Source organism: Tachypleus tridentatus, chromosome 3 (genome assembly GCF_004210375.1).
Source record: "Tachypleus tridentatus isolate NWPU-2018 chromosome 3, ASM421037v1, whole genome shotgun sequence".
NCBI classification, from domain to species: domain Eukaryota; kingdom Metazoa; phylum Arthropoda; class Merostomata; order Xiphosura; family Limulidae; genus Tachypleus; species Tachypleus tridentatus.
In genome coordinates, this window is record NC_134827.1 from 30,040,283 (window position 1) to 30,054,647 (window position 14,365).

Here is a 14,365-nt window from a genome sequence, read left to right on the forward strand (position 1 = left end):
TATATGTATATATTTTAAAGCACATGTGGATGTTCCATTATACTTACATGGATTACTTGTAAAATAGTTTTTAATCAAATATACACTAGTAGTTATGGTGATGTTATTAGAAAATTACACAATTTAATTCTACTTAAAGTTCAAACCTTTGTTTGATAATGTGTTGTAAACCTTCAAAATCCAAAATCTACCCTTTCTTAAAAGCCCAGTTTTGGCAATGAAAAAAATGTACAATAATTTATTTTTAACTGAAAAGTAAATTAGCAGCATTAATCTTAGGCTAGTCGTTCTTCAAATATCTGCATGAACATATGTAGTTTCTCTTGGATAAAGGGCAATTTATAAACCACACTTTTCATAAGATGGTTATGGAGTTTTCATAAGTTAGATTTTTTTCTTCTCCAATTACCAACGTAATTTCAATTTAATCTTTCAATAATATGTTGTTGTGACTATATTACAATGTCAACAACACCCTGGTGGTATAAATAAACCAAAGTGAAACACCAATGTTATGACAGAGTCTGTCCACACCAGTACTTTACCAATGTCACTTTCATTAGAGTTGGTTTGTTCTTGATAGGGTAAAATTTAATACCCATATTTAAATTGAAGCACAGTAACATGATTTCTTATTCACATATCATCCACTACTAACTACAACTACCAAGCTTCTACCATGAAAGTATTAAATACACTAAAAGCTTTAACCTGTTGACTGCCAAGCATTTCAGCTGCTACGACAACTCCAAACCAAGTTCAAAATACAACTCTAATGCTTCTTCATTTTGTAACCTTTTTTCGTGACGCCATTTTGGATCGAAAGTGAAACAAATTGTACGTAGGTCAAATGCATGTATGATGCTGATATCTAGTGTTGAAGTTAGGTATTATTGAGAACAAATTTAACTCATCTGTGGCACTGTGTTACCGATCGGCTTGGACGAGTTATCTCGTCCATGGCACTGAACAGGTTAATAACACAAACATTTTTCTGTGGCACATGTATTCTTATTTTCTTGAATAAAAAAATAAAATAATTTGCCATAAATACCAAAAAATAATTCTACAAGAGCTTTAGTTTATTGTGAAAGTTATTCTTCACAAGCTAACACAGAAACAATTCATGCACTTACTAAAACATATATCAGTATTGAGTTTAAGGCTATCAGGGTTCATAAACCTTTTACAAATTAAATTTCTGTTATTTTATCCAGGCTAAATTACTTACAGATTCACCTTGATTGGTCCATCTCATTAGAAAATTATTATATTGCAACACGGCACCTGTGAATCACAAAACTTGTTCATTTTTCAACAAGAAAGCCCAATCAAAGTTAATCTGGGAGCACGATATCAGAGTAGGCTAAATGTAGTACTTAAGTTTGTAAGTTCTAGCAAATTTTAGCTCTGTCGCAGATACAATATAAATTTTTCCTCTATTTAAAAGAATATTTTAAAACTAAGTTTCCTACCTTTAAATTAGATTGAGGTAAAATTTTATAAGTTTATCATTAAGAATAGCAGTACTTTAATTGTATGAATATTAAATGTCTATTTCACAGTACTGGATGAACAAAACTATAGCTTATTCGACTTATCGAGCTGCCTAACTCACTAGATACAAGTTTATGGAGTATATCAAAACTTCCCTATTTAAACAAATTTTCATCTTAGCAAGAGTGAGACTTTCAGACACTTGTACAGCTAAAAATAAACATTACCATTCTAATTTTTCACAGAACTCTGTCTGGTGTTTCAATGATTCATTTTATTGTACTGAGAAAGATACTAGTTTATTTATTTATAAAAAATATGGTGCACTATTTTGTAAGTATAATTAAATTTGAGGGTAAGTTGGTAGGAAAGTAACAAAATCAAATATGACATACACTCTCTGATAGATTGTTTAGCCAGAGTATTCTTGATGAAACTTTGTAGAGTGGATGGCAACTGCCTGTTGTGGAGACACAAATATAGAGGATGACGTTTCGAAAGTCTTCTGCTTTTCGTCTTCTAGCCTGAAGACTTTCGAAATGTTGTCCTTGACACTTGTGTCTCCACAACAGTCAGTTGCCATCCACTCTACAAAGTCTGATCATGACATACACTCATCCAATGCTTGGTATTGCTGACACACAAACATATAGCTACTAAAGGAGCTCAAAGAAGCATAATAACATTTTCTTAAATTTTATAAAGTGATTAATATATGTAACCTACTTTTCTACAGTATTATAGAAGGTTTTAATGCTACAAAAATATTACTACAGATAGCTAGATTACAGTCACATCAATTTCTACTTGGGTTTATAAAATTAAAAAGTTCATTACTGCTGTTATACTTGTTTATGCTTTGTACAAAAGTTTCACTGTCCGTGTGCACAAATAAACTCGACTCACTGGAACATTGTAAATTAAGTATATGACCTACCCGATTTCAAAAGCACCATTGTAATGATTACAGCTTTAATCATTTAACTCAGTTTTCCATTTCCTGCAGTTTATTCTCCAAATGTAAATTACAGTTGTCTCTCTTTCACAGATCATATCTGAGTATTAGATTTGGAAACAGGACATCTGTCCTGTGCTCTACATGATTTATATACATATTCATCTTCTGATTAAAGAAAAGCCATCAGAGGGTTATACATTACCTTAATATAACTGCCACATGATAAATGGAACAGAACCTATTTCTTATTAGCCAAAAATCTTGAATCCAGATTTTAACAGAACTGATACTTGCATACAGTTACAAATGCCCACAGACAGAGAAATTACTTACAACTGAAGCCACAAAAGAAACACTGAACTCTGAAATACCTGTGGGTTAAATTTGAAACAAGAAAAACAACAAATATATGTAAGCTATTAATAAAGAAAATAAAACCCAATAAAATATTTTAACACTTATTTAAAAGGATGGATGATTTTTATACAGAGTAGTCCGATTTAATATCTGAAAATAAAAAATCTCTTTCTGATAATGCAAAATGTTTACATTATTAAATATTTCAATCTTAACTTCCATTAATATTGAGAGCTGGTAATCTTTGTTGGCCATTTCTATTAATTCTACAATTTTATATTTTTAATTGTAAAGGGTATTTTGTTATTAAAACTTTTAATTACACATCACTGGATAAAGGATACTGTAATTGTAAACATTATGAGATTTTACTAACAAAACTTAATGATTTAAATGAGATTATTACATATAAACATCTTATCACCTGAAAATTAAAGTTACCTTATTAAAGCGTGCTAGTTCATTCACTAGACACATGGGAGTTTTCTCTTTGGTGTTTGCCATGGTTTCGGTGGGCTGAGAGCTGCCACCACCAGCAGGGGGCGCTGTGCTGATGGGGACAGGACCTGTAGAGCTGATAGTATTGGTGGGCTCGTTTAGAGTCAAATTATTTAACTTCGAGTTTACAGAACGCAAGCCTGATCCTTGGATAGTGAGAGGGGCATCACCCATGGGACCCATTAATGGGTTAACATGAGTGACCACATGTCCAGAAATTGACAAGGTATTTGAGTCGGACCCTCCTATGATACTATGGTGAACAGTTACACCTGGCATCATGCCACTGCCTGAATAAAAGTGAAAGTTGAAATAATTTTCTTACACAAACAAAATCTAATGAAATCTTTAGCAAAAATTTTATACACATTTTCAGAGGTTAATACAAGTCAGAAGGGTCAAAACTATTAATTCTAATTCTTACACTAATAAATACAAATATCCTATTATAATGAATTTTTTTCACAATCAATAAAATATTTTTTCTTGATCTTTGGCAAGTATCAGGGATAAAGGATAACATTACAACATTAAAAATAATTAGTTGAAATATAAACATTATATTCGAAAAAATAATTTTTTTCCCAAAACGTTTCACTTGTATTCATCAGAAGTGCATAAAATAATTATCTATTGCCATTCAAAATTACATAATAAAAACAGAAATAAGTCTGTTGTATTTAGCTCAAAGAATCAAAATATTATAGATATGGTATGGCCAAAGAAGGAAATAATAGCTGAGGATCTGGTTATATCACAGTTAACTTTTAGGTTACATAGATTTTGCAATACTTTAATTTACCTTTTCTCCCAATTTGAATAATTTAAAAGCAATTTCAAGAAGTGTACTATTCAACTTACAATAGCTATTATTAAAACAGTTTTAGGGTTTATATGTGGCCTTGCTTACATTTGAATAAGAAACATCTTTTAAGACAAAAACCTTATTGCCTAAATGCATTCTGACTTCATCAGATGTACGTCTTTATTTTTTTTTTTTTAATTTTGCACAAAGCTACACAAGGGCTATCTGCACTAGCCGTCCCTACTTTTGCAGCGTAAGACTAGAGGGAAGGCAGTCATCACCACCCACTGCCAACTTTTGGGTTACTCTTTTTACCAACGAATAGTGGAATTGACTGTCACATTATAATGCCCCCACGGCTGAAAGGGTGAACATGTTTGGTGTGATGGGTGTTCAAACCCGTGACCCTCAGATTATGACTCGAACACCTTAACCCACCTTGCCATGCTGGGCCATTCTTTAATAATGCTATGGTTTTGAGGAAATTTTGTACTTTATTAAGTTTCCCTTTAAAATTTATATTAATTTGTTTACAGTAGGGGGGTTTACCACACATTACTGGGAATCTATGATAATACAATCATAGATCACTCAATCATACAATCTAACATAACTCAACTACCAATCAAGGTCTCAAAAAATATATACAATTATTCTGGTTTAGGTTTATCTAATTATCAGAATCATCATACCAACTGAAACATCAACTGTTTGTTAAATTCTGTCCATTTCTTAAAAAAAAAAATCCAACCACATGAGCAAACAAATTGATCAGATCATTAAAAGAACTATTACCTAAAGTTTCTCTTCAGTGATATTGTACATTTAATTTGGTGAAATATATTAAATAAATTCAACATGGATTCACAAAGGGCAATCTTGCTTTATTAACATGTTACGTTTTTTCAAGAATGTTGAGTACTTGGTAACTTAGAAATGGAAATGAAGTGGACTTTGAAAAGTAAATGATAAGGGCCCATATCAATGATTGGCTAAAAAGTTAATAACAGTGGGATCTGGAGAAATAGTTTAATTTGATTGTAGGATGGGTTTGGACAAAAAAAATGCAAATAGTTGTTAATTACAGAATCCCATCAAAATGGATATTAAATAGAAGTGCTGTAGGGGTCAGCTGCTTGAGCATTTTGTTTTAACTTGGGTATTTCAAGCTGTACTGAGAGTGTTGAGGTGCTACAGAATAACATGAATCAACACAATTTTGACAAACATTTGGCAAATGACTAATTACAGTAAGTGCAAGACAATGCATTTGGGTTACATAGATCACAGTTAATTAAATGGTAACTCCCTTAAGACTGAATAAAATACTTAGGAATAGTGGCAGGTAAGTCACTCAAGCCATCAAAGCAATCCTTTGTTGCCAGTGGTATGACTAATAGAATTCTCAGGTGAGTTCACAGACACTGACCAAAAGTTAAAACTATGAAAATGGCTGGCTCGTCCCCTCTTAGAACTCTAACAACACTTTTGGTCTCCTGATCTTAGAACAGATGCTGATTTACTGGAATGGTTCCAGAAAAGGGCTATTAAAATGATCCTGGTATGGGTTATTTTACATGAATACATAAGTTCACTTTACTTATTTCCTTTTAAGAAAAGAAGGGTAAGAGGTGATTTTATTGAGGATTCCAAGTCATAAGTAATAGAAGGGAAATAATCCATATTCTGAGGATAACAGAACACAAGGTATTTTTACTTTTCTAAAGTGTGGGTGTACAAGTACAACCTTAAAGTTAAATAGTCCACTGTTCACACATTAAAACAGGTTTTACAGCAGTTTTATGTAGATAAGTATGTCAGTTGAGTTACAACTTTCACACACACACTATAAGGGAATGTCAGTATCTTTAGTTCAACTCAACTGAAACCTTTAGTAATGTTAGCACATTATTAATACATAATGCATGCACTTTAATACACTCACCTGTTGATTTAGGAATACTCTGAGGTTTAATAAGAGAAGTAACACTGGTGGTGTTCATTTTATTATGCTTTCTGAAATAGAATACAGTACAACACTTAGAGAAATGTCAATTACTTCTTTCAGGTTTGTTTTTTTTATCTTCAAATTATCTTATTGAAGAACACAGAAAAAATAAATAAATACTGTGATTTGCACACATTTAATAGTATACAAAACAAAGCATCAAACTATTATCTTTCTCTAATTGAAATAAATTTTCACAAGTCAACTGGAAAACACCTCAAAGTTAATCACTGATTCTCAACATAACTACGGAAAAGGGTCTTTCTTGATGACGAGAGACTCGCTTGAAATAAAAAATCTCAGAACAGCTGGTTTGGGTATAAACACTTTTATTGATAAGGAAAGAACAACACTTTGACCTTCCTTGGTCATCTTCAGGTTAAGAAAGTCTTTGTTTTACCAATTTATTACTTGGTATCACATTGGATTTGTGCTTTTTCTGGGTGGCATAAAGAAAATAATTAAACAAGTCAACTGATAACACTATGTAACAAAATTTTTACTTTTTCTTGTTCCTGGTCAGAAAGTGTTATTTCCTGGTTGCTTATGCCTAAAGTAAATGGAAAAGATCTATTTTTCTCTTCAAACTTTGCTTTTGTGACCTGAGAGCATATAAGGAAAACAGGGTGGGAGACTATATTTGGGGGCTGATATGTGAAAGTGATTTACATTACAGTCATAAATCTTAGAAAACTACTCACTTCTAAACATTTCTGTATAACTTTAGTATAAATACATGTAAATCTTGATTCATGTTGTTTTATTCAGACCTCATGTGAATGAAAATGTGCAAATTTGCCGTTTTTACATAGAAAATAGGTTAATTTCTAAATTTCATTATCCAGGTCACAAAAGCAAAGTTTTTAAAGAATAATTGTCATTTTCTGTACTTTTACAACATAAGCAATTAAGAAATAACACATACTATCCAAGAACAATATTTGTGTTACGTAGTGTTATTCTGATAAACTGCTTTAAATTTACAATTTGACAGTTTCACTGAACATTTTGAATGTGAAATATCAGTTTTCCAGTGTTAACAACTTGTACATAAAACAGTAACATAATGAAAGATTAAAGGACAGTATAGAAACAGTAACAGTCATGCATAGCTGGGTATTCAGTGAAGTCTACTAGTCAGTTAATAATGCTCATTAATCAATATGATTATTCTTGCATGAGATTTATCCTCTTATTTTGAACTTATTTCTTCAAAGACATTTTAAAACTTATTCTTTAAGGTGTTTAACATCTTTAGGCACAATGATTCAGGATTAAGTTAGTTTTCCATTTCAAACTGTTTTAAATGAAAATGTATAATATTCTCAGTACATTAAAACAAAGTTGTAATAAGTTGAAAACATAATTTTTTACATGACTAAGTAAACTAAATTAATCAATTGTCCTTAGATTTCACGTGATAAAACCAATAAAATTTCTTGTTACAATGTATGATAGACAATATGAATAATCAGTGAAAAGAAATTCATTCCAAATATACAAAACCTAATCACGTTCAAATTTCACTTAATAAAACACCTAGTACCCACCAAGTTTGTTTTCAGTACAGTGAGCCAGCCAGTATCACTAAAACAGCTTACTGTTTCTAGTACATGGCAGAACAATTAAATCAGTCGTTATTTAAAAACAGGGGCAAATTAATACATAAATGATGCACTGTGTAACAATAGTTCAGTTATTGCATGATGAAATGTCTAAATCTTTTACAATGTAAGTTAATTTGTACCTGGATAACAAGTTTAATGTCGACACGACTGTTAAAATTGCTGGATAACAAGTTTAATGTCGACACGACTGTTAAAATTGCTGGATAACAAGTTTAATGTCAACACGACTGTTAAAATTGCTTGATAACATGTTTAATGTCAACATGACTGTTAAAATTGCTGGATAATAAGTTTAATGTCAACACGACTGTTAAACTTGCTGGATAATAAGTTTAATGTCAACACGACTGTTAAAATTGCTGGATAATAACAAGTTTAACGTCAACACGACTGTTAAAATTGCTGGATAATAAGTTTAATGTCAACACGACTGTTAAAATTGCTGGATAATAACAAGTTTAATATCAACACGACTTAAAATTGCTTGATAAGTTTAATGTCAACACAACTGTTAAAATTGCTGGATAATAAGTTTAATGTCAACACAACTGTTAAAATTGCTGGATAATAACAAGTTTAATATCAACACGACTGTTAAAATTGCTGGATAATAACAAGTTTAACGTCAACACGACTGTTAAAATTGCTGGATAATAAGTTTAATGTCAACACGACTGTTAAAATTGCTGGATAATAACAAGTTTAATATCAACACGACTGTTAAAATTGCTTGATAAGTTTAATGTCAACACGACTGTTAAAATTGCTGGATAATAACAAGTTTAATATCAACACGACTGTTAAAATTGCTCTTTATTGCATCAATTTAATAACTGACATCATAATTGGGTATCAAACACAATATCAATATTTGGGATATGAGAGAAGGTCACTTGTATTAAAGAACCATTCTTTCAACGTTATGGCAAGGCATCTTATTGCTTATCTGTACTGGGCATATGTAGGATTTAATCTTAAATCCTACTTAAATTTCTGTTCCAATACCAAATTAGCTTTGCTAAAGTTGGTGTAAAACATTCAAATTCCATAACATTTTCAGCCAAATATTCATGATATATTTAATGTCTTACCTGCCATTTTGTTAAATTTGTTTTAACAAACTGGAATTTACATTAATCTAGAAACAAATGAGAAATTTTACCTTTATAACTAAAATACCAATTTATTTACCTTTGACTAAACAGCTTATTTGAAATTGACACCAAGTTAATACTGCTGGTAATGTCCGATTATAATACTATTTTAACATTGTTTTTTTGTGTACAACACACTCCTTGAAATTATCTGGTGAAAATTCAAAGTCCAGTCCATGTAACAAGAACAAATTGTTTTATTTCTTCCAACTCTCTGTTTTTGCATACATGCTTTTACACATTGTGACTTGTAGATCTAGTTCAAAAATATCAGATGGAAATACCTCAACTAACATAAATCAACTTCATTCTAACACTTCAGATGACCGACTGACTAGTCGGTCAGTATTTTCTTAAATTGAAAAATTGTTTCTGAAAATAAGGGTGTGATGTTCTGCCAAATGACATGATGGTGCCAGCAGTAACCAATTATGGTGTACAGAGACCTAAGTAGGTAACAAGAAAAAACTCAAATAAATTAGCAAAACATGTATGGTGTCAATACTAGTCCAAAGATTAGTTCCTAACTGGTACACCTTACTATTGTGCTCAAAATGCAAACAATGACAGAATGTTTCCACTATGAAAACATGCAGATAAGAGTCAGCAACAACCAACTTTGACATCCACAGTCAAGTAAACAATTCCAACTCAAGAGTAGGAAATGATTCACTCATGGATCTTGGAAAATATAGCAGGTTCGACAGAAATAAACGTAGGAATTCTCACAATGACATTTGGAGGCTGAATATTGAGTAACTTATCATTGGTTGGTTGGTATAAACAGTATGTCACTTACAATGCATCTAAATTGTCTGTTGTTTCAACTCTACTCAGAGTAAGTTTGGTAACCCCCAAGGCAGTGTGACAAGAAGAATTTTTGTCTTATTTTCCTTTAAAATTTCAAACTTGTACAAAAAGCTACTGAAACTACATGGATATGTTACTGAATGTACAGTTCAGAGTTTGTTCCAAAGGTTTTAACATGGAGATGAAAGTCTTGAAGACCACGAAGGTTGTGGAAGGAAGCCATTCTTAGATGAAAACATATTAAAGGAAGCAGTTGTGACAGACTCTCACACAACAGTATGTGAGCTTGCAGAAAAGCTGGGCACAAGCAAATCATGCATTGCCAACCATCCGAGTGCAACTGGAAAGATGAAAAAGTTGGATGTGTTCCATGTGAGCTGACTGAAGATCACAAAACTGGCATTATGAGACCTGCTCTACACTTCTATTGCAGACCCAAAACGAATCCTTTCTTGCATGAATAGTGAAATGTGATGAAAAGTGAATTCTTTACAACAATCGGAAACAAGCTGCACAATGGCTTGATCACAAAACAGCCACAAACATTTCCCAAATCCCAAGTTTCACCAAAGAAAGGTTATGGTGAGTGTATGGCAGACTGCAGTCAGCATCAACTGCTACAACTTTTTGAATCCCAGGGAAACAATCACAGAGGACAAATACTGTCAAGAATTAGCCAAAATACATCAAAAGTTGTGTGAGAAACAACCAACTCTGGTCAATCAAAGGAGCCCTATTCATGGCAATGTTTGTCCCCATGCATCAAGGATGATGCTTCAAAAAGTGAACAAATTGGAAATTGCAGGTTCTATCTCATCCAACTTATTCTCCAGATCTTTCCCCTATAGATTTTTATTTTTTCAAGTACTTTGACAATGTTTTGAACAATGAGTGCTTTCAAAACCAGGCAGCTGCAGAAGAAGCTTTCAGGGAGTTCAATGACCACAGAAAATCTGATTTTTACAGCAGGGGCATAAACAGTATCATCCCACATTGGCAAAAGCACGTTGAAGTAAACTGCACTTACTTTGATTAAAGCATGTTTTACAACACTGGTTTATACTTTCCCAAACATTGCAGTTCAAAAACAACATTACTGGACAACCTAATATTTTCTGAGTGGGATACTTATATACAGAACCAGGATAAAGAACTCGTTAACACAGGTGGAGAGTGTTACATGACAACTATTGGCATGGGTAATTAAGTGAAGAATAAGAGTGCAGCAAATTAAAAACCTTCAGATCCTGTGCTTAAATGTGCAAAGGAAAGACACAACAGGTAAGTTTTAAAACACAAATAAAATGCTCTCCTGTCCCTTGTTGTCATTGGCTACTCTGCCATTGGGGTGGTTATTTAGGAGTAGATGGTCAAGTGAAAATAGCTCCATCCTTAGTGATCCTATACAAGTAGTCTTAACAGGAATTTGGGGTTTCTTAGCAGGTTGAGTTTCTACAGTCAAGTTCTCTGAAGTTACTTTGTTGGCCATTCTCTTACCAAAAATATTTCTAAATAATGGTGGATGACCTTCAGCTTGAATTGCCTATCCTCTTTTATTCTGTAGTCTACATCTTTGATTCTTTTCAGCATGATGTTTAGCCCTTATGAACACCAACTTAGATTTAGAGCCTCTCTTCTCTTAAGTTAAGAACTAGCGAGCAATACCACAGAAGCTTCACTGAAATCCAGTGTTGTCAGCACTTACATGACAACTACTGTTTGTCTTTACATGAATGGAGTCTTTCCTTGGTAAAGTCACACACATCTCTATTCTTCACATTCATGAGAGCTCTTCCAATGATCATTTCTTAGGACAGGATGAAGTATCTTATTTCGCTACGCCCTAGTAACAAGAGGAAGAATTATTGTTTGTTGTCTAAGTATTTAACTTCTTGATTATTGTAATTGGAATTTCAACCTCATTGTAGTTATTGCCATGTAGTGCACAGAAGTTACCTGCTCACAGCCTGTAAAATTATTTGAAGCTAGTTTAACCTTGCATTCATGTCTCTGCATCAAATCAGTTCCTAATGTGTCCTCTTCTTTTTCAATTACACCGAGTAAAATTTTTTTACTTTTTCTTGTTTCTGGGCAGAAAGCGTTATTTCCCAATTGCTTACGGTTAAAGTAAATGGAAAAGATCTATTTTACTCTTCAAACTTTGCTTTTGTGAAAGGAAACGTATAATGAAAACATGATGGGAGACTGTATTTAGGGACCGATATGTGAAAGTGATTTACATTACAGTCGCAAGTCTCAAAAAACTACGTCTGAACATTTTTGTATAACTTTAGTATGAATACATGTAAATCTTGATTCATATGTTGTTTTATTCAGACCTTATGTAAACGAAGATGTGCAAATTTGCCCATTTTTACATAAAAAATAGGTTAATTTCTAAATTTCATTATCCAGATCACAAAAGCAAAGTTTTTAAAGAATAATTGTCATTTTCTGTACTTTTACAACACCAGCAATTAAGAAATAACACATACTATCCAGAAACGAAATTTGTGTTACATAGTGTTATCCACAGCTATGCAGAAGCTTCCTGTAGTAAAGTACAAATTAATTTTCCTCTTGCTGGACCTATTGTTGCAATAATCCCTTTTCTTTCTTTATCTCTGGAGAAAATTTTTCACTTTTCAACACCAAATCAAGTCCAAACATTGCAGGTATAAAACCAGTGTTCATCAACATGCTGTAACATTTTTTCATGAATGAATTCGTGGACTATTTTTCTTAAAAATTAAAGTTCTTACCTCATTTGGTGTAAACAGAATATTCACAGATGAACCTCTCATACATTCAGCAACGTATTTTAAAAGCACAAAACAAATAACAGTGTTTTATCCTTCTTAAGTGAGTTGAAACGTCGTTTTGTATTTTCCAAACAAGTTTCTATATCCATATCAGCAGTCTCTACTATATGTGCATATTTATGATTTGTATTTTTGAACTTTCAAGTTGATTCATCAGGAATTACTTAATTTAATCGTAATCACATTAATCAAATGTATTAAATCTATAACTTACATATACAAGTCTCGGAACATTTATACTGTTTCAGTTAAGCCTAATACTTCGATTTATTTAAGACTCGTGTAGCAACGGACTAAGACTAACATGAGAGAGATACTGAAACTGATAGCAAGAAAGGTTTCCTACATAATTGTGTAATACTTTACCAACAATAACATAACATTCAAACATTTCTTCACTTTACCACAGTTATCTTCGTTCAGTAACAGTCCAGGCAGGTGCAAAATGACTTAGTGAAGTAACAACAGACCACTGAAAGATGGCAAACAATAAAGAAAATGCATTTGTTAATAACCGTCCATGTTCTCCTGTACCCTAAACGCCGACAATACAGCAGTGAGTTGTGGGTAGTTGGGAGATGCGCCTTTCGAAAACACCACCAGGCTACCGACGAATTCTATTTTATTTTAAATCTGTTTTCAATATCATAAATCCTAGCATAAATCTTATTAGAAAAAAAATACTATCAATTATAGAAAAAAATCATATTCTACGCAATATCGAAGCGTTATATCGTAAGCGAAAATGTTAACATATAACACGACGTTTTGAGACAACAAGGACAAATTGATCTATCGGCTGTTCCACCCTCCAAAGTAAACTAAAACTATTAAATAAATAAATTGAAAAATAGAATATCAAAGCCCTCTCTTATCATTCTTATATTTATTAAGCTTTCTCTTAAACTTGCTTAAATTTACAACCTCTATAATATATGAAGGCAACCCATCTCAAAGGATAACCACACTCTTAAAAATATAAAACTGTCTAAGCTGAGGATGACTCTAAGCGTGACAAAATTTATATATTTGCCTCCTCTAGTCCTGTTATTCTTACTGCTAAGTAAGAAATATATTATAAATCAACACGAACAATTCCCTTTAAGATCTTAAACATCTCAATCAGATCCATTCTCTTATGTTTTTCAAGATAAAACAATTTAAAAGATCTTAATCTCTCCTCATATGACAACATCTCCATCTCAGAGACCATTTTACTAACCCTCCATGAACCCTTTCCACCCGTTCCATGTCTTTTCTAAGGTAAGGAATCCAAGACTGAACACTATGACCCAAATATAGCCTAACAGTAGCCTATATAATCATTTTCAGTAACACAGTGGAATGTTTGTAGACTTACAATGCAATGAATAGGATTTCGATACCCGTGGTTTAGCTTTGTGCTTAGTTGCAAACAGATAAACAAACCTATACAATGATATAACGCTTTTTTTATTATTGTTGTTGAGGTTCTTAGAATATTTAAACTATGTGCAGTCATGGGAAATAGGCTATGATGTCGTTGGATATGAAAATTAGGATCGGTGAATGATATTTTAAAAAGATTTTGTTGTAATTATTCTACTACACTACACCACTAGTAATTTCTCACTAAAATTTACTGGTTTCAAACACTTGTCCACTTTCATTCTTTACGTTTTCGAAGGCTTTCTTTGCACAGTACCAGCCTATAAACTAGTGTATAAGTTTCTGATATTTGATTGCTTGTTGTTGAAAAGCTACACAATGGGCTATCTATGTTGTGCCCATCGCGAATATCGAAGCTTGATTTGTAGGATTATAAATACTCAGGCTTTCCAATGCTGAG

General features: G+C 32.4%; 1 protein-coding gene across 17 annotated transcripts in view; it reads right to left on the bottom strand.

Moving 5' to 3' along the window:
* The window catches only part of stau (double-stranded RNA-binding protein Staufen), a 46,669-nt gene extending 33,533 nt beyond the window's left edge, over positions 1-13,136 (bottom strand). For 8 of the 17 annotated variants that reach the window (XR_013026076.1, XR_013026075.1, XM_076493650.1 and 5 more), the window contains exons 1-3: positions 12,942-13,107; positions 6,061-6,131; positions 3,254-3,600 (exon numbers count right to left, since the gene is read on the bottom strand). Coding sequence is in view for 12 of the 17 variants with exons in the window: in XM_076493650.1 (XP_076349765.1) it covers positions 3,254-3,600; positions 6,061-6,118 (405 nt within the window). In the remaining 5 variants the exon portion in view is untranslated. Of the gene's footprint in view, positions 1-3,253; positions 3,601-6,060; positions 6,132-12,903 lie in introns of all 17 variants that reach the window. The other 9 variants (XR_013026073.1, XR_013026074.1, XR_013026072.1 and 6 more) reach the window with 3 other exon arrangements.
* Positions 13,137-14,365: the final 1,229 nt, after the last annotated feature.